Genomic DNA, 18454 nt, shown 5'->3' with positions numbered 1-18454 from the left:
GCTGCTACATGGGATTTAAATACCTGGTTATTGCTGACAAATTCAGTTTTGGGGCTGAGGTTACATAACATGAGAGTTTAACACAAAAAGTTTCAATTTTTATTTAATGCAAATATAAAATCCAAGCTTCAGAGCAAGGACCTAGCTAAACTCAGAATCTGGGCTTTTTAAAATCCTCTCAATGAAATGACATAAAAATATGTAGCATTGATCTAATAGAGGCCATGACATCAACTCCTGATGAATCAGAAAACCTTTGCTGAAGGGAGATACAGTTTTCCTGGGTTTTTAAAAACTATTTCATCTGTAAGAACGTTTGAGCTAGCTCCCTGCCAGGGTCCTTACACGTCTTCCAACCCAGCACATGAGAAGATAACTCGTCAGGGGGAAGGCGAACACAGAAATTTTCTTTGGCTTTCAGCAGACGTGGCTACACACATGCTTTGTTCTCTCGACTTTTTTTCCCCCTGAGAAAAATCAATACAAGGGCTGGGGAGACAGGTCATATGAAATCGCACCAAGCTGCTTCCACATGTTATTTTTAGCCTTGTCTGTCATTTGAGAGAGTTGTGTGTCAGACACAAGCACACTGTAGAGGACAGAGTTAGCTCTTTAAATAAACTCCTCTGCAAAGACCAGAACAGGTTGCAAAATTCTTGTACCAGGCAGCACCATTTTCTCTTCTCATCGAAAAGAAGTTTGTGGGGGGGGGAAAAAAAACAAACCAGAATGGGCACTCAGAGAGTCTTCTGGGGTCTGTATGGAGGCAGTACTTGCAATGGGGAGAGAGGCTCACCCCACGGCTGGTAGGTGTAATGACTAACTCCCGCCAGGTAAGCAGGACACAGTCCCAGAGGGGTCAGCTGTCATGTCCAGCACTATTGGAAAAATCAGCACCCAGGAAAGATGAGAGCTCAAGGTCCTGACTTTCCCTCTGCTCCTGGGACAGGAGTTCCCAAGCTCCACTGCAGGAGAGCACAGACAACTCTTGCCTTTCCTTGGGGTACCTGGAAGTTCTCCATTGCTGCAGCAGATGAGTGCTCTCAGCACAGTGGGCAAACTACTTGGATGCCCTGAATTCTCAGGCCCTTGGTGGAGGCTTACCATATTTTTTGCAAACCACTTTAGCCCCTGCTGAGGCAGAGAGTTTGTTTCCGAGCAAGCTGCACGGCCTATTATTCCCACAGCATCTGCTCTGGGCACACTGGCCCTCAGCTGCTTCAGAACTACCCTACGGCCACCCCACAATTACCAATGGGTCTTCTTCACTCACCATATTTGGGAAGAAAACAATTCTACTCTCCCCAAAGCCTTGCTTGTAAAAAGCAGTGACAGCAAGACCTACATCTAAACCAGAAGTACGTGGATTGGAAGACCTTTGGAGAATCATGTAGGAATGATTTTTGTTTCAAACAGTCCAAAGGGGCACATATCCCTGAAAAATATATCTGTAATAGAAATAACCCGAATACAACCCATAATCTGGGAGAGGTTGTCAGTAAGCTGCAGAGAGCCACAACCCTTTGCAGTTACATACATCAGGGACTGCAGAGAAAAGCAGAATTGCCTATATGTACTTATCCGGAGCTTACCACTTCTGAAGTGTGCGATTTTAACCCTACATAATGCAAAGGGAGACAGGGAGTGATGGTCAGTGTAGAGAGATCAAAATAAGCAGGTCAAATGCTAAAGAGGATCAGTAAAGAAGTTACTAACAGGAGATAAATCCGTGTGACATTTTTACACAGCTGCCTGTAAAAGCTTGACTTCTTGGGAGGAATATGAATCTTCTGTTACCAGCAATACTCACACCTATATGAAAGGAATACAGGTCATAAAAGCTGAAGTGTTATGAAAGGCTTTCTGGTCTGGTACTTACCCTCTCTTTGTAGTAGAAGGAGCTAATGGAGACCTGCTCCTTCTCGCTACGTGTTGGACTCCCGCTGTACAAACGCAGATTGCCTGGAGTCTCTGTGCGGATCTTCATTGGAGTAATGAGGCCACTATGGTATGCCGATAAAGCTGAGAGGGACCTAGAGACAAGAGAATATGCTTTCAGGAGCTTTCACCCACCAAATTGCCCTGAAGGCTCACACTGACGTCTCCACTAACCCAAGCTGCTGGCAGTATCTCACATGTGTTGAAGGAAGGCGTCTGCTGAGGGCCAGAGATATAAGGGACCAGCCTCTGTGTCGAGGGCACAGCTAACACTAGAGGTCAGTACTTTATGAGGGTCAATAGCTCCAGTGTAGGATCTGATATTCTGCTTTCCTGCCCATGACAGCAGCACACCTCCCGTGCAAGGCAGGGTACTCACCTGGGTGTGGGCTCCGTCGGGGACACGGCACGGTGCATGGTCATGGGTCTCGTGAAATATACCAGGTACCCTGAAGAGACAGGACAGAAAGGTGATGCAACAAGGAGCAGATTACCCAGGAAAACCCAGTAATTTAAAGTATCAGAATCAAGGGGCTGGGTGCCTATCCACTACCTGAGTGCTTTTAAACTACAAGTAGACAACCACATTTTCTCAACCCAAATCCACTCCCTGCAAACCTGTTAAAGAACATCGTTCATTGAGATGATTGTCTTAAAAAGCACCGTCTCAAGTGGCTTACAGAAGGCAGTAAAAGAAAATGAGCAAATACATACTCATGCTTTAACTCTTCACCAGAACTTGTCAAGCACTGATACTCCAGAGGCAAGTGAGGTGATGTCTGGCAGAGAAACCACTGCAGCTTGTATGACTCCTCTTCAAAAGGATAACCCAAGCCATCTGAAGCCAACTCCAAAGCGAGTGCTCACAAGCTTTACCCCATTTGTTTCCACCTCAAGTGTCTTCTGCCACCCACTCTTGCAAGAGTTTCAGGACTTAGCAGGTTTCACTGAGCCTATTCAATGCAATACTCTGTTTTACTTTTGCTGGGAATTCGGTGAGGCCTGTATGAAAAGCAGCTTTGAAAACATGCTTGAACCAGGATGTGGTCAGGTCTGGAGGAGGCATGCTTGCATCTGAAACAGCTCAGTGAGACTTAACAGCTCTCACTCAGACCTTAACCTGGTTTTTAAGGATGACCTTTGCACTGTACCCACTCTCCTGGAAACCTGGATGTGACTGTACCCCATCTCCCCATTTAGAAGTTTCCCAATGACCTTGAGAAAGCTATTTTGGACAACAGAAAGAGTGCAGAATGAGAAAAGAGTGGTTAGTAACAAGAATATGGCTTCAGCAAGGGGTAAATTCAATCCGAAGTCACGGTAATTTTGTGAGGACTGAGAGCCAGAATATGTCCAGCAGTTTGGTGCTGGCAGGAGAGAACGAGGCAAGGCAAATAGCTATACCCAGACTTCTGCAAAAGGTCTGTTAAGGCAAAACCAAGCCAAAGGCCATCTCTTCAACTACTCCTGGATTTCCAAATCCTAAAATCCCACAGGCAACAGCAACTGCAAACAGTTGCTAACTAGTCTCATTATTTATAAATGTATCACCACAACGCTACTTTAATACCATTTCTTACTCACTGTGTGGCAGTGACCAAAGTCTTGTCTTGTTCAGAGGCAAGTGTTCCCCAAGGTATTAAAAGGACGATTCCCCTGGTAGCTATTGTAACGTATCAGCGATGGGGCTAACCTGCACCACAGAACCTGGCTCCAGAGGTCCGTGGAAATGGGATGTTAGAGTCCTGGTAGGAGCCATAAGCATTGGAGACCCGGGCGAACGTGGGCAAGGGGGGTGTTACGGAGTTTGACAAAGCGTAGGGATTGCTGGACGTGCTGTCCTCTTGGTTCTGAAACAGAAGTTATCCAATAAGTTATCCTTTCTGCTGCCACAGAAACAAAACCCAGCCATAGCACCGGGCATTGCAGTACCAAGTGGTCTCACAGAAGGTGCTTGTCCTTTGAGCCAGAGCAGATCAAGCACAGAGCACGGTTACTGCTTCAGCTGCAAAGGCACTTGCAAGCACATTTACCTTTGAGGAAAGGGCTTCTCTGGCTGCTTGTTGAGAGATTTCTTTCCCACCACAGCCATGTTGAAATACAGAGCTTAACTTGGGGTGAAACAGTGGGAAACTAGACAGAAAATCTGACCTTCAGACTCTGGATATGACTCTCAACACAGGGAGCTGAGCTAAACCTTATACCTCAATGATGCAAGCGAGACAAAATCTCCTTAAGTAGGAATACCACACAACTGGGGCGGGTCAAATGCAGGTTGGGAGTCTTGAAGCGAAGAATGCACATGGTATGAAATACTGGGGGACCTCAGGCCTATCCATAGGAATTTTGGCAGAAGTCTACATTTATTTGGATAAAGAGTACTACAGCTTAGGTGTAAAGGAATTCTTTAAAGGCAGCAGCGCCTTGCTTGAGTCATCAGATTTCTGTACAATGGAGAAAGTTCCTGCTCTTACAACATTACTGCTGAAACTGAACAGAATTAAGTCTTACCGTGTAAAAAAAAAGCCCTTTATTTGTGATGAATAAACAACGCCTGTCGGAAAAGAAACCTGAGGAGACTCTCCAATCTTTTCCTGAATGCTAAAAACACCCACTCCGGTACACTTCACCCCCACACAGACCTAACACCTGACACTGGGATGCTGAGTAGCTATCACAGATCTCTCAGCTCAGGGAAGAGTGTGACTTGGATTTATCTGCAGTATCATCCCTACAGAACCTCAGCACAAGGCTTTAGAAAAAACAGACTTTCACAGTCTCTTTTTATGAGAGAAGAAAACAAAGACCTAGAATAGGACTAGCAGGATCTTTGACTAGAACTGAGGAGGTAAAGACATCTGCCACTGCCTTTCAGACAAGAATGAATCCATCAGCTCCCTGAGGACTCTTATCTTCTCTCACAGATGATAACCATGCCCTGGCGCTCAGTGAAATATACTCTGAGCTGGGAAGCTACCATGCACCACTAAGATGCTCCAACCCCTAGTCCTTCCTGCTAACCTGAATATCAGTGAGCATGCAGAGTTCCCCAAAGCAGCAAACCTTCAGGGCCTGATTTTCAGAAACAAAACACATCTAATCATCCGCTCAGTTTTCCTCAACATTAACCAGAAGTGCTTACAGAAATGTAACGGCCAGTCACAGGGGTCTATTTACATGTCTAATGAGGCCAGACTCTTACTGCAGAGTCAGAAGTGTAGGATGTGGGAGAAGACAACAAACTAGGGCAGAAAGCCCACGCAGTTCTCCATACCACAACAGACTCCAGCCAGGAAACCAGCTGACGCAGGCAGGGCTCCAGGCAGCTCTGGTTCCGCTTCACTTTCTGCAGAGAAGTGTCTTTCAATATCTGGAAGATATAAAAGATGCAGCTTGAATCATGGTTACATCCACACCTTCCCCACATCCTTTTTTGTTTGCAGATCAGCTAAGATGCCAAGACCCAAAGAGGCCAAAGACACCCCGTAACATCCACTGGAGCCACACTGACCCACTGGTGTCCTGTTTGCTTTGAGGAACGACTGCAAGCTTTGATCAGAGCACTGAGGGTTCACCTAGATTCAGCACACTCTGAACCAGGATTTGGGCTTCTATGTTACTGTAGCCCACATGTTTTGTACCAGTTTGTGGCAAAATGAATTAGCTTTTTTTCAGGAAGGAACCCAAATTGGTCCATCTACCTGCATCAGCAATAGGACTTCCTACACCAGATGATCAAACACCTGGTCTGGAATTAGCAGGGCCTGTATAAAGTCTCCTCATTTTAAAAAGTTTGTGGAGGAGAGCAGGAAGCAACATCCCAGCTCAAAAATATTACCTTTCTGCAGCTGGATGCTTAGCTGGTCATTTTGGGGTTGGGGGCAACTGCGTGAGGAACAGGATGTTAGGAATCCTCAGGCAATACACATCACACAGGAATACAGTAGCAGTGAAGAACACATGTTCAAAAGCACCAGAGGAGAAAGGCAAACACTAGGCTCCAAGCCCAACAAAAACCTCCTCCTAGGAGCTCCACAACATACCAGTTCAAAGCGGCCTGTGGCATGTCTTCAGCAAGGTCAGAGGTTTTATTGTGCCAGTAAGCTAGACATCAAGTGGCTTGTATATTTATAAAGACAGTGTACACTCCTCACATACCTTCAGCAGCTTTGCCTTCATGGAGGCAGTGATCGAGGTCGGGTTGATGAACTGGAAGGACGGTGCAGCATTATTGGGATACTGGACAGGGAACATCACCAGCATCCTGACTCTGTGGTTGCCACAGTGCACCGACACCGTACAGCTACGACTCACCGCATCCATCTGCGTGAGGAAAAGCAATTGCTCTGTGGTTAGATCTCCAAGGACCTTTAAACTTACAGTGGCTTAAATTCATGCTGAGGGGCTGATTCCTATGCACACCCGTAAGATGAAGTCACACTGTTCTTAAGGGCACTGAACACCATGATAGCAAAAAAACCCCAGGCAGATGGGGACAGACTCCAGCCACCTTCCACGCACAGAGGAGGGTTTGGCGTGCAAGGGAGATGCCAAAACTGAGGGAGAGAGTGAAGGGTAGGGAGGGCTCAGCAGATCAGGTTCAGAAACAGTTGAAATGAGATCAGCTGCATGTAGCAGAACAAGACACTTTCCCCTCTGCAGTCTAGGCAGAGAGGAAAACACCGTCCAGCCTTCTCGGGACCAGCGCCAGCATACTTACTGTGCTGAAATACTTCCCTCACTCCCAGTGTCTGGGATTATCCTCTTTCCTACTACTCCTGGCCAAGAGGATCTCTACAGCTCAAAATAAACCTTGTTTACATGCAGCAGTCACTGCAGCAAAAAAGGTTCCCCTCAAAAAGCTCCAATGAGCTAGCCTGCCCACATCCCCTCCTAACAAGCCAGAAAAAGGAAACTCTTTACCTCCACATTGACATTTCGGATCTGCACGTTGATCAGTGAAAACTCCTGCTGCAGCGTCTGAGGCAGCCCCAGCTGGTCCGTTTTCTTTCCCACCAGGGGGTCATTCAGGAAATCTTCTTTTAAGGCTGACAGGAAAGATGGAGAACAGGTTGAGACAAGCTATAATAGACAGACTTTTGGCATGCAATGCCAGGAGGCAGCCAAGACAGCAGGCTTTCCTCTCCTCTTCTGACACATAGAGGTAGGAGTTTCACCTGGCAAAGACCTGCAAGCTGGAGGGTCTCTGCTGTTGTTTAGAGGAAGGCTTCTGAGCCTTGCTCTTAAAAAAAACCAAACCTGTCTTGCACACAGGTTTCCCAGGAAGGTTACAGAAGCTGCATGTACTCTGTACAGCCCTAAATGGTCCATCTCTACTCATTTGAGACCCCCTCTCCTCCCTACACAGTATTGCCAGAGCCACAAACAGCTGAACCGGAGCCCCTCGGCTCAGCGGGAAAGAGCTGCTGCCAAAGGAATCTCCAGGAGGAGCTCTGGTCTTTGGGACTCACACCCCACTGCTCTTGGCTTTCAGGGAATGTTTCCAAAGCATATTAAGGCTTTGGGAGAGAGAAGAGTGTATTTCTGGCCCTAATAGAGGCTTAGTTCATTTGTAGCAGCCGTTTGCATTTAATGTTACGAAGCACTCTAATGGTCTTTAAGGACTGATCTAAATGCTGGGTCTAGCTGTCCAGTTCCAACAGTTTTCAGGAGGACAATAACCCCTGAAGGCCAGAATACATTTAAACAGCCAGGCAAGTGTTGCAAGACAGAAGGAATTATGGTTAAGATAGCAAAGTTGACTGAGTTTCAGAAGAATTGGTGTCTGCCTGTGGTCATGCCTGGCTTTTGCCTCGTGTTTTGCTATGTACCCCTGTTAGGACAGGAGCAGCTCTGTCTGAAGGGGGTTTCGCTGTGGCACCACTTCCTAAGATGACCAAACGTATTTTTTGATGATGGTTCCAAGGACACAAGGGAAGTCCCAATTATTCGGCTGTCATTCTCATGCTTGCCATATCATATTGCACAGACCATTCCTAGCAATAAAAAAAACAAAAAAAGACAAGAAATGCAAAAATCTGTCCTTTTACAGGTGTTTGCCTAAAAGTTACTGACTTTGCTGCTGGGACAAATATATCTGGTTTTACTGCTGGCCAGTGGGTCACTGCATTTGGATAGGTAGGATGCTTAGCTACTCATTCCTGTTTGAGATTTTATTGTGGTGCTTAGACATACTTCACAAAAGGGAGCTGAAAAAAGGATTAAAGGAAGATCAGTGGCTCTCAGGGAAGATAATTATTTCTAGCTCAAGACACCACATAGCTTACTGAAAAGCCATCTCAGAGGTTCCCAGTACAGGCAATACCGTCCCTTTGTCTTCTCCTCCCATTCCCTTCCAATTAGTTTCTGATCCCCAAAAGACCACATATTTGTTTAGATTCCTAAAGATCCTTTATAGGCAGCAGTCAGTGAGGAGAGCTGTACGCTGAAGACACAGCTGGTGGGCTTTCTGGTTTATCTGCAGAGCATTGTTCTCTTCCGAGATCCCCCAAAGTGCTTCACTAACATGGAGACTTTGTCTGCAGCTGAAATGCGGTCCCCTCCAGGGTGAAACATCAACAGTCCACAATAGCTTTTAGGCTAGAAAGAACTGAAATTCCTACCTAGGGACTTGCTTGTGCATTAATCCTGCAGCCACAGTATTTGCAGGAAAATCTACCCTGCTACAGACAAACCATTTTCATTCCCTTTTGGCCACATGGGAAACCTTAACAGTCTGAACCAAAGCCAGACTCACACAGAAACCACATAGTACATCCTATGTATGAACATGACCTCATCAGGGCCAGTGAAAGAGTTAACTCGCTCCTGTGGAAAAAGAGAGGTCAGGCAGCCAGAATAAGAACACTTAATGCTCCCAGCTGGAGCAAGAGAGGCTGTGCTTCCCCACACAGTAGGGCTTGTGGTGAGCACAGGTAGCTGGGGCTTTTTCTATCTTATTATAAAACCCTCACATAAGCAGAGGTGCAGACAATTTTTAGAAACTCGTTCTGCTGCCACACAGGACAGGCAGCAGAGAACAACTTCACTGGGAATTGCTGGGCAGGAAGCTTCCAGTTAGGAAGAGATGCCTTCACTAAGGGACCTCACAGCTGGCTCCTTCAGTTCAGAGGACAGATATTAGATGACTTCCTCCCCCTTCTCTCCAGTTCGTTAGCAAGTCAAAGGAAGAATCAAATTGCTTCCCAGTAAGCCTCTCACATGGGGATCCACTGTAGCACCCTGATACAATACAGAAAGGAACTGCAAATTTAAACTCAAGCTGACACAAAGGCATGGGAACACCCATTTCTTCTCCCTCAGTATTAGACATAGAAATCTCTTTAGATAGCTTTTTCACGTGCACATCATCACCATGGGTCTCAGCTGCTGCAATCTTTTCTATTCTGGTACTTAGACTCCAAACACCAATGCCCTGAATGTTTAACCTGGCCAAAGCCTTAACCACACAAACCCTCCTTTGCATTCCTTCCTTGGATGCCTTCTCTTCCATAAAGCCAGCTCATGCTTTCTGTTAAAGCCTCTGACCCGTTCCCATCCAGTCACCTGGTATTCAGAAGTCAGAGATACCATCCCTCCCCGTCTGCTCTGCCACCCTTCAGCCACCTCTCATCAATATGTGAACAAAATTTCAGGAGCTTCTGGTGGATGGGGGAAGACACCAGCAAGCATCTCCATGTTAGATCAGTTCACACAGTGACCCCAGTAGAAGCGTTTAGATACCAGGTGCAACGTAAGCAGCTTGTGTCAGGATGCCTTACCCATACGCTCCCCTCTTCTGTGGGCTCATCTCAGTTTAAACTGAACTACCTTCTTAAGAGCCAGAACTGACTTCCTGATTGCCTTATTTTTGGCAGCAAGCCACAACTATGACCTAAATAGAATGCAATTAAATTATATTGGTGGCAAGGAAGAGTTCTGTTTTACAGCTAGAATGACATCCTTGTGTTAGAGGAGAAAAAAAAAAACAAAAACAAAACTTAGGACCACCATCCTGAGAAAACCCTGTGCGTGCCCTCCTCCCAGATGGGGAATCCATTAACCTTTCAAACAGCACCAGCCTGTGCTTTGCCTACGATGTTATTTTCTTATGCAAAGATGCACCTTCTTCCCAACAGAAAGAGAGCTGGTGTTTGAAGTGCCATCGCTTGTCTCACCTTCCTCATCTCCATGCCCAGAGTTATGCTGGGGCTCAGAGTCCTGGGGGTGAAGGGTCTTGTCTGGCTCCGGCAGATGAGAAATTCCATCGATGAGGTCCTCGACTCCATCCAGGATGTCGTTAGCACACAGCTGAAAAGAACAAACACAGCCACATGCTGCACGACAGAAACCAAACTGTGGAAAGAGCCACCACTAAACAACTCGTTTCTCCAGGGAGCTGGATTTGCAAGGTACGTCTGTCCACGCAACAGTCACACCCAAGACCTCAACACTGTTTCTGTGACAGAGACAGATGATCTTCCACTTCTCCAGCATCCTCAGCTCTGTCACCTCAGCCAGCCTGGCCAAATCTCCTGCTCACTTACAAAGCCACTTAATCACCAGGGCCAGTCTAAGTAACAGAGGCTTTACCTTAATCAAAACTAAAGCTGATGTGACTTTAACTCCTTGAATTAATTTGTCAAAACTGGTTTAATTTTTTAGATCAGATATAATAGTAGCACACTTTCTGCTTTTGATATTTACACTCCAGTAGGATCTAGTGACCCAGGTACATACTAGGGGCTCAAGCATTCTAGGTCCTGTATCAAATAGAGACCATGAAAACTTGTATTTTAAGCTCAGCACAAGAAAACAGGGAAAATGAAGAGAAGAAACACGGGGAGGAGAAAGGATAAGGGTGCAATGTAGCAAATTACAGCATTGGTCACCAGCAACATGCCATCATGTGTGTAGTTTGATCCAGACAAAGACAAGGATGAAAGAGTGGGAGCCAGCAGAGGAAGAGTAAAGGCTCTGACACAGATGAACAATTGGTTTAAAGACAGGAAAGAAATAAAATATTGACAAATATATCAGGTAGGAGTAAAGAGTCATTTTCCACAGAGAAGGTTTGTTACAGACCTGCAGGACTCCTGCAGGATCTGTGCTGGGAACACATGCTTCTCAACATATTCATTAAAAACCTGGAATAGGAGGTGAATAGCGACATGACCAGGTTTGCTGATGCCACCAAGTTATTCAGGGTAGTAACAAGAGTGGCTGACTGCAAACAATCACAGAAGGACCTTACAGGAGTAACTGTATTAAAATGAAAGATGAACTTCAGTTTGGATAAATATAAAGCAATGCATACAGTGGAAAAACGGCAAGTTCAAGCTGACTGAGGGAACAAGATGTAAAGGCCAGACTAAGCTGATGTTTTCATGGAATTACGCCTAACAATTTAACAACCAAAATTAGTACTGGGAATTCTTTGGAAAGAACAAAGTTCAGATCCCCATCCCAAAAAATACATAGTAGAACTGAATGGTCATGAAAGGCAAAAGGACAATCAAAGTTCTCGTACAAGGTAGGAAGTAAATCAAGACCTCTTGACTTGAAAAAGGAGGCAGCTGGGGAGGGATACGATGAAGGCCTACAGAATCATGAGTAGCACAGACAAGATGGCTGCTCATTTAATCTTCAATGTAATGAAACTAGCAGGTTGCAAAATAAACAAGTGAAAGGAGCTCGTTTCCCACACAACATGCAGAAAAGTCATGAAGCTCCTTGTTCATAGGAAGTTTAAGATGACAAAAATTTACACAAGTCCAAGAAAAGGCAGAACAAGTCTATGGAAGTGAAACTCATCAAGCTCTGTCAAATACCAAGATGCCAGGCTCAATGAGCCTCTGAGCTGCAAACTGCAGGAGGCTGGGAGGGCATTTGAGAGAAACATCACTCCATACTTGCCTTGTTCTTATCCTCTTCCAAGACATCCACAGCTGAAGATGAGACAGGGCAATATGGGCCATTGTGGCCACACAAACCTCTGGTCTGATCCAGCACAGCTGCTCTAGTAATTGTGTCAGCAATTTGCAACTGCTGCCAGGCAGCAGAACAACAGGATTCACACTGCCTGCACCAGGCTAAGAGGCAAAAGGAACAAGGGGAGGAAGCAGAGGGCACAATCCCTACATTTACCTGATATCTAAAGTGCCAAGGAGTCATACAGCCTTGCAGCCATGGAGGTGGCATCTTCAGAGGCAACACAAGCAGCAACTCATCGCCACCCTCCCTAAACGACTTCTACACTTACTGTGATATAACAAAGCAGCCTTGCGCTTCCACAGAACCTTTTGAGGCACAGACAAAGTGAGGCTTCACCACAGATCTCCCTGGGGATGTTTCTGGGCTGCAGCTGAAGAGGAAAGTGAAGTGGCAGCTGGCTGCTGTGTCTGCAGCTCGGGAATGTCAGAGGAGTGACTGGGAGTGCAAGGAGAGGGAGGTGAATCCAGCCTGTAAGAAAACTGTCTACAGTTCAAGAGCAAAAGTGTTTACGTACCCTCTGCAGCTGAGAGTCAATCCGCCACATCCGCAGAGTCTGATCACGGGACCACGTAACCAGCTGGTAGTCTTTAGAACCTAAAAAGGACAGAAACAACTTATGGACCCCGCTGAAAACAGAGACTATCTCAGCCCTGTGTTTAGCATAAACAGATTCAGGCAAGCCAAGCAGGGAGATACAATGGACAAGGCACTAAAGCAAAAGGCAGAGTCCTTTTCTGCTTTGAACTGACCTAGGTGCATCAGCCTTTCTGCCTCCCTGCACCATGGTTACCACACCTCTAACTGGTCTGTGATTTACAGGCAAAAAGCACAAAGTGAATATAATGAATATGAAGCAAGTTGTCCAACCAGGAATGAACAAGATCTACCACAACACACACTTAAACAGAAGACATAATATACTTGAGAAAGAGATTTGTTTTTACAATAACCGTGAAGTCAAACTATCTTCTAGTTCATCATATCTGTTTCAAGAGGCAGACATTTTAAAACATTTCTAAGCTAAGAGGAGCTGGTTGAACCCTCCTGCTTTTTCCTTTTGAAAGACTTGGATGATGCCAAGACAAATTCAGGTTGTAATGAAATACATCTAGCCACATACTGTCTATCAACAAATAAAGGTACACAGACTTATTTTATGCCCATGTTTAGGCCTTGTGATATGGTTTAAGTTTCCCTTGTCAAACAACTGCTACGCTTAAGAATTTGCTGCTGCACAGCTGCTTCCTACACCCCTCTGCTGAGGCACAGGGGATGTCTAAATACAGCACAGCAGACTCTGTGGAAGTAAATTTGTGCTAACTTCGTTGTCTCCCCATTGAAGCAGATTTTGAATGCTTGTACAATTGATTTATCTTGCTTGAGACGAGCATGACTTCCTGCCTCGGATATATATCTACTATACTCAGCTAAGACAACACAACTGAGGTTCACACCTGCTTGAATGTTCACTCACAAGCTGTCTTAGATTGCACCTCCAGATCCTAACACAGTTCTCAAAGGCTCTCCTCTTTTTGAAAGAGGAAAAGTAAGGTATAGAGAAGAACGTGACTTAACTGGATTGTCCCAGCAGCTGGTGGCAGAGGGTTGGACCAGAACTTTTACAGGGCACTGCAAAGCAGTGCCACAAGTGACACCAAAGCCAGATGTGCTTGTTCTGTCAATGGCAGCTGAGGTGCTGGAAACAAAGTTGTGCTCTGTGTGGTTATCCAACCTCTAATACGGAATCTCCTACATTTAGCTGCCTACACTGGAAAATTTAGTCAGGATTGAACTCTAACCTTCCTCCCCTGCCTCTGCCAGCACAGAGATAAGGTGGATTCGCTGGGTCCGTGGTCTGGTATATGCTGGAGGCTGCTGATCTAGGCAGTGATGCGAGGGGTTAACTGGTTATCCTGCAGCTCTGAGCAGGGGGAGGGTGCCTGCGCTCATGCACCCATAGAATAGTTTGTACAATTTATTCTGAAAGATCCGTTTAAAAATAGACTCACAGGAGAGTGGAAGCAATTAAGAGTCACCGCTGACCCACTCAGCATTCAGTAGATTTGCTTTGTTAGCATAGAAACAACAGGGCAATGCTTCTGTGAAAGTGGGTAGGAATTATCCTGAGGAAAAACAAGAGTCAAGTGGCGACAGCATAAGCATTGCAGCCAGGAGCCAGGCCTCCAAACCCCTGGTTAGCTGACAGCCGCAGCACAGGAGAGAGTGCACATCCAGCCCTGAACTCACCTTCTTTCTGCTTCCTCCACTGAAACTCCAGCACCACGTCATCATGTCCCACAAAAGTGTGGACAGGCGTGTTCAAGTCAAAGACATTCCAGAGAAGGAGACTGTTCTCTCGCCGGAGCTGGGGGACCATCACTGTCACCAGCCCATTGCTGAAAGGCTGGAGAGAGAGAGAGAGAAACACCCTTCCAGTTAGCCTTGGGGGATTATGCACCCATGCTGCTGTTATCACACTCTAATTCTTCCCTTTTCTCACCAACAAGAATGAATGGGTTTTAAAGGAGCTCAGCACAAAACAGAACCAGGCCTAAGACTGGGAGGGTCCAAGGCAATCGCTGTGCAAAACCAGTATCTTACAGGGGTAAGATGTAGTACACTGAGATATTCAGTGCAGCTCACTTAGGATTAATCATTTCTTTCTGCTGCTTCCTCACTTTTCAGCTGTGAGGCCAGAAGGATTTCACCCTTGACTTTTCACATGGGATCCTTATGGCAATTTGCCCGGAGCTGCAAGAATTGCTGCCTGGGGACTGAGCCCCAGCAGCTGCTCTGGGTCACGATGCTCAGAGGAACACAAGAACCCAGTCCTACATCCCCCACCATGGGGACGGGGAAAGGGGATCGAAGACTCAAGGCACTGGCTTCAGGCCACATTCAGATCTCTGGGGAAGAGAACGGATATGACTGATGTTAAGAGCCTTAGCTTCACATGGCTTGCTCTGTAAAAGGCAACAGTTCTTGGATTTGATATGCTCTAAGAGCCCACTGTGGCACACTTGGAAACCCTGGGGGTAGAGTAGGCACTCAGAGAGAGCAGAAGACCACTGCATTGCTCTGTGCAACAGGTACCAATACTGGAGCTGAGTAGAAAAACAGGACAGCTGGAGCAGCAGCTGCTTTCTGAGCCTCCTGCTCCCAGAGCCAACCACCCGTACCTGGGTTCCACCCCCCCAGGAGGACGATGCCAAAGACTGGGATCTCACACCACTAGTCATTCCTTTTCCCAAGTGCCCCCACCGCAAATGTTGCTTTTCTAGGCCTTTTAAGCACCAAGAGGGATTTTAAAAATCAACTTAATCATGCCCAGCAGTAGAACTAGCGAGAAGCCCTTCAGCAGTTCTTCTTTATTTAATGTCTCTCTGTGCATTCACTCTCACATCACAAGCGGGGCTGGTGGGAGTTTCACACTCACCGTGTATCTTGCTTTCCAGACGGGAACCTGGCAGGGAAGGATATTGAGGTATTTCCGAGGCTGACGGTAATCCCAGAACTTCAAAAAAACCCCAAAAAGACAAGCAAAGGCAGGAGTCAGCTGGCTATACTTTCAGGCTGCAGTTTTCCATGTGGCTTGCAGATATAACAGAGCGAAAAACATGCCAGGGTGCCTACAGCACCATTAGTAAGCCCATTCATTAACAGCAGAGATGGCCCCAAAGGACAAATATCAAGCTATCAGCATCTGGCAGCATCCCTTCAACAACGAGTGACTTGGGGTCATATTCACAGTGATCATGGCTTGAGTAATTAGAGCAGGGAAACAGGCAGCCTGCTTGGGCTTTCAGAGCTACAAGGTAGCCTGCAGGCTCCCAGCCAATGTGCCAGTCCAGACTGGAGGCAGGCCCACCCTGCTGTTACTGCTAATTTTGTAATGAAGAATCTATCCTTTTGCTTTGCTAGAATACACATCAATTGCATTTGCCTCAGAGCTTAGCTCAACGTGAATGAACTCCATTTGGCTGACATACAAAGCACACTATTTCCCCCCAAGTAAAAGGCCCTGCACAGCAATGCTTGCAGGCAGTCTTTTCTTCACAACCCAATTCAACACGAGTTTGGGAACCCCAGGGGCTGGAATATGTCTCCCCCCAAGCTGCTGTAATCAGCTTGAGGCTGGCAACACTACATTTTGGGGAGAAGGCTCTTCTGGCATGTGTGGCCAGCTCCCGTCTGGCAAGCAACAGGCAGAGGCGGTTGTTTTCAGCTTCAGTACTGCCCAAACCACCACAGATATGTGGCAAACATATGTGCACCCATCCTGCAATGACTTCTCTGCCTGTTCTGCAAGCACACTCCTGGCTCAACACACACAGGCTGCCAGAAACCAAAAAATAAGGATCCGGATCTTGCCAAGAGCAAGCACTCCACAAGACTTCAGTGGTAGTAGAAGGAGAACTGCTCCCCCACCCTGACATTCCCCAAGCAGGAGTCCCAGAAGCAACGCTTACCCTTACAGAGTTGTCCTGGCTGGAAGTGGCTAACGTGTACTCATTGTCAGGATGCCAGTCCAGGCCGTGGATTTTAGAGAGATGAGCTGCCAAGTACTCTACTGCAGTGCTGGGTTTCTGCAAGGAGAGGCATTTTCTTTCTCAGGACAGGACTCCTAAAATTTGGTCTAGTTCTTTGTCATAAAAAGGGACATTTTAACAAGTGCAAGAGGTAAAACACCCTCCTCCTGAGGAGAAGCAAATTGCTCAGCAAACATAGTTGAAGGGAAGGTCCTGTCAAGGCGTGGCAAATTCCAGTCACCAAGTGCAGCCCTGAACCATGCTTTATACAAAGTAAAACAGCTAAGTGCTATGTGATCAAAAGCAAAATGTTAATGGGCACAGTTTCTGGGGAAGGAGGCCATCTACTTGCTCTCTTCAAGCTCACATGCTCCCAATTCTCTCTAATTTAAATCGACCCATAAGAGAGATATGGGATAAAATAGTACATTTTTCTTGGGATTTATCTATGACTAGAGGGATGCCTGTATTGGCTAAGTGGGAATATGCACAGGCTACTCAAGAGACCCTCAACTCACCCTTTTGTCCCATATTCGGACATCGCCATCGTGGCTTGTTGCTAAACAATTGGCATTTTTCTTGTTCCATTTGACCTGGGAAGCTCCAGCTGTAGCACAAACAGAGCAGGTCAAAACAAGCAATTAAAAAGTAAATGGCACAGTGGAGCCTTGACCTGGGCTCAGAGCTGCTCCTCTTAGCACAGGAAAGGAAGTTCAGTGGAAAGATATCCCAGAAGGCAGCATGAAGAATGGCATGAAAATCACTAACTCCTGATTCCTCAGCTTAGTGTTTGCATCCTGAAGACCTCAAAGCAAGAGTGTTCCAGTTACACACTTAGAGATCTTCATCACAATTTCTAGCCATGGGCTGTGCCTGACTGAAATAGTCAAGTCCATTAGCTCAGATGGAGCAATTTCCTCCAGACAAGAACTGCAGGTTCATCACCCCCCTCCCAAATCCCTTCTGTTTTCATTCACGCCAATTCCAGGTGCTCAAGGATCGATTAATTTGTCTCCCCAGCACGCTCTGCATTATCTGATGCTACGCAGGAAATCAGTGTTATTGATCTATTATTAAGATAGAGGTGTAGGAGAAGGCTGCAGTGCAGGTGGGCCTTGTGTCTGGAGGTAGACTCACTGGCTGGATCAGAAGGTCCAACTGCCAAAATACTCCACAGAAGTCAAAGACATCAATGGCATTGTAAAGAAATGGGATGATGATCCAGATAGAATTATACAATATCACAAGGGACCCAGTCAAGGGCCTAAAATCAGAAGTGTATTGGTTATTTCTAACAAGAAGCAAAATACAGCTTCAGTTGATGCGAATTGTTCAGATATTGTAAGAGAAATAGGTGTTCTGTTCATTCTTATCCTGCCAGTGTTTTCAAAACATTTTAAGCTATCAGAAAGGTGAGGTTCATGAGAAAACTAAACTGATCTCAGCCTGCTGCTATGCCCCACCTTCATTACCCACCTCCTACTGCACAGTAAGCATATTCGCTCTGACAGTGTGGCAAAAAGCTAGTCGAGGGGGAAAAAAAAAAAGCTGCAAACAGGCTGCCAGTCAACTGAGTTGATCCACTCACAGAAGGGTAGACAAACGTCTGGACCAGCACTAAACAGAATTGGGCATGGAAGGAAGGAAGCTTTCTGGGGAGCTAGCTGCTGGGCTGGCTCAGCTGACTCATGAAACCTCACCCCAGGCACCAGAACCAAACGCTACTTTTGATTCAGTAAGGTTTTTGCATCACTGTGATAGAGAGGTTTGCTGGCTGGGGGGGAAGAGGGAGCCACTGCAGATACGTAGCCTAAGGAGATCTAAGCAGCAGGTCATAAGAGAGATGTGTTACGAGGACTGCGGTAATACTGGGGGCAGTAACTCAGGAAAAAGACGTTTTGCTTTGCCCAATTCCAACATGCAGCTGGTGAGGACTGACACACAGCACCTGCCAGCAGGCGGTATTACAGGCGGGTGGACCGGCGCTGGTCCCC

The 18454-nt window shown here is 46.3% G+C and overlaps 1 protein-coding gene across 14 annotated transcripts in view; it reads right to left on the bottom strand.

The window, feature by feature from the left end:
- The window catches only part of WDR59 (WD repeat domain 59), a 50264-nt gene that overhangs the window by 17645 nt on the left and 14165 nt on the right, over positions 1 to 18454 (bottom strand). For 11 of the 14 annotated variants that reach the window (XR_004842569.1, XR_004842571.1, XR_004842573.1 and 8 more), the window contains exons 7-18: positions 16979 to 17067; positions 16401 to 16517; positions 15368 to 15445; positions 14179 to 14335; positions 12446 to 12525; positions 10116 to 10248; positions 6862 to 6986; positions 6097 to 6261; positions 5213 to 5308; positions 3632 to 3788; positions 2318 to 2387; positions 1880 to 2033 (exon numbers count right to left, since the gene is read on the bottom strand). Coding sequence is in view for 9 of the 14 variants with exons in the window: in XM_035898711.1 (XP_035754604.1) it covers positions 1880 to 2033; positions 2318 to 2387; positions 3632 to 3788; positions 5213 to 5308; positions 6097 to 6261; positions 6862 to 6986; positions 10116 to 10248; positions 12446 to 12525; positions 14179 to 14335; positions 15368 to 15445; positions 16401 to 16517; positions 16979 to 17067 (1421 nt within the window). In the remaining 5 variants the exon portion in view is untranslated. Of the gene's footprint in view, positions 1 to 1879; positions 2034 to 2317; positions 2388 to 2652; positions 2941 to 3631; positions 3789 to 5212; positions 5309 to 6096; positions 6262 to 6861; positions 6987 to 10115; positions 10249 to 12445; positions 12526 to 14178; positions 14336 to 15367; positions 15446 to 16400; positions 16518 to 16978; positions 17068 to 18454 lie in introns of those variants that run through there. The other 3 variants (XM_035898715.1, XM_035898713.1, XM_035898714.1) reach the window with 3 other exon arrangements.

This window comes from Egretta garzetta, unplaced genomic scaffold (genome assembly GCF_000687185.1).
Source record: "Egretta garzetta isolate BGI_Z169 unplaced genomic scaffold, ASM68718v1 scaffold27, whole genome shotgun sequence".
Classification (NCBI taxonomy): Eukaryota; Metazoa; Chordata; class Aves; order Pelecaniformes; family Ardeidae; genus Egretta; species Egretta garzetta.
Note: the sequence above shows the minus strand (reverse complement) of the source record. Positions and strands in the feature narration are given on the sequence as shown.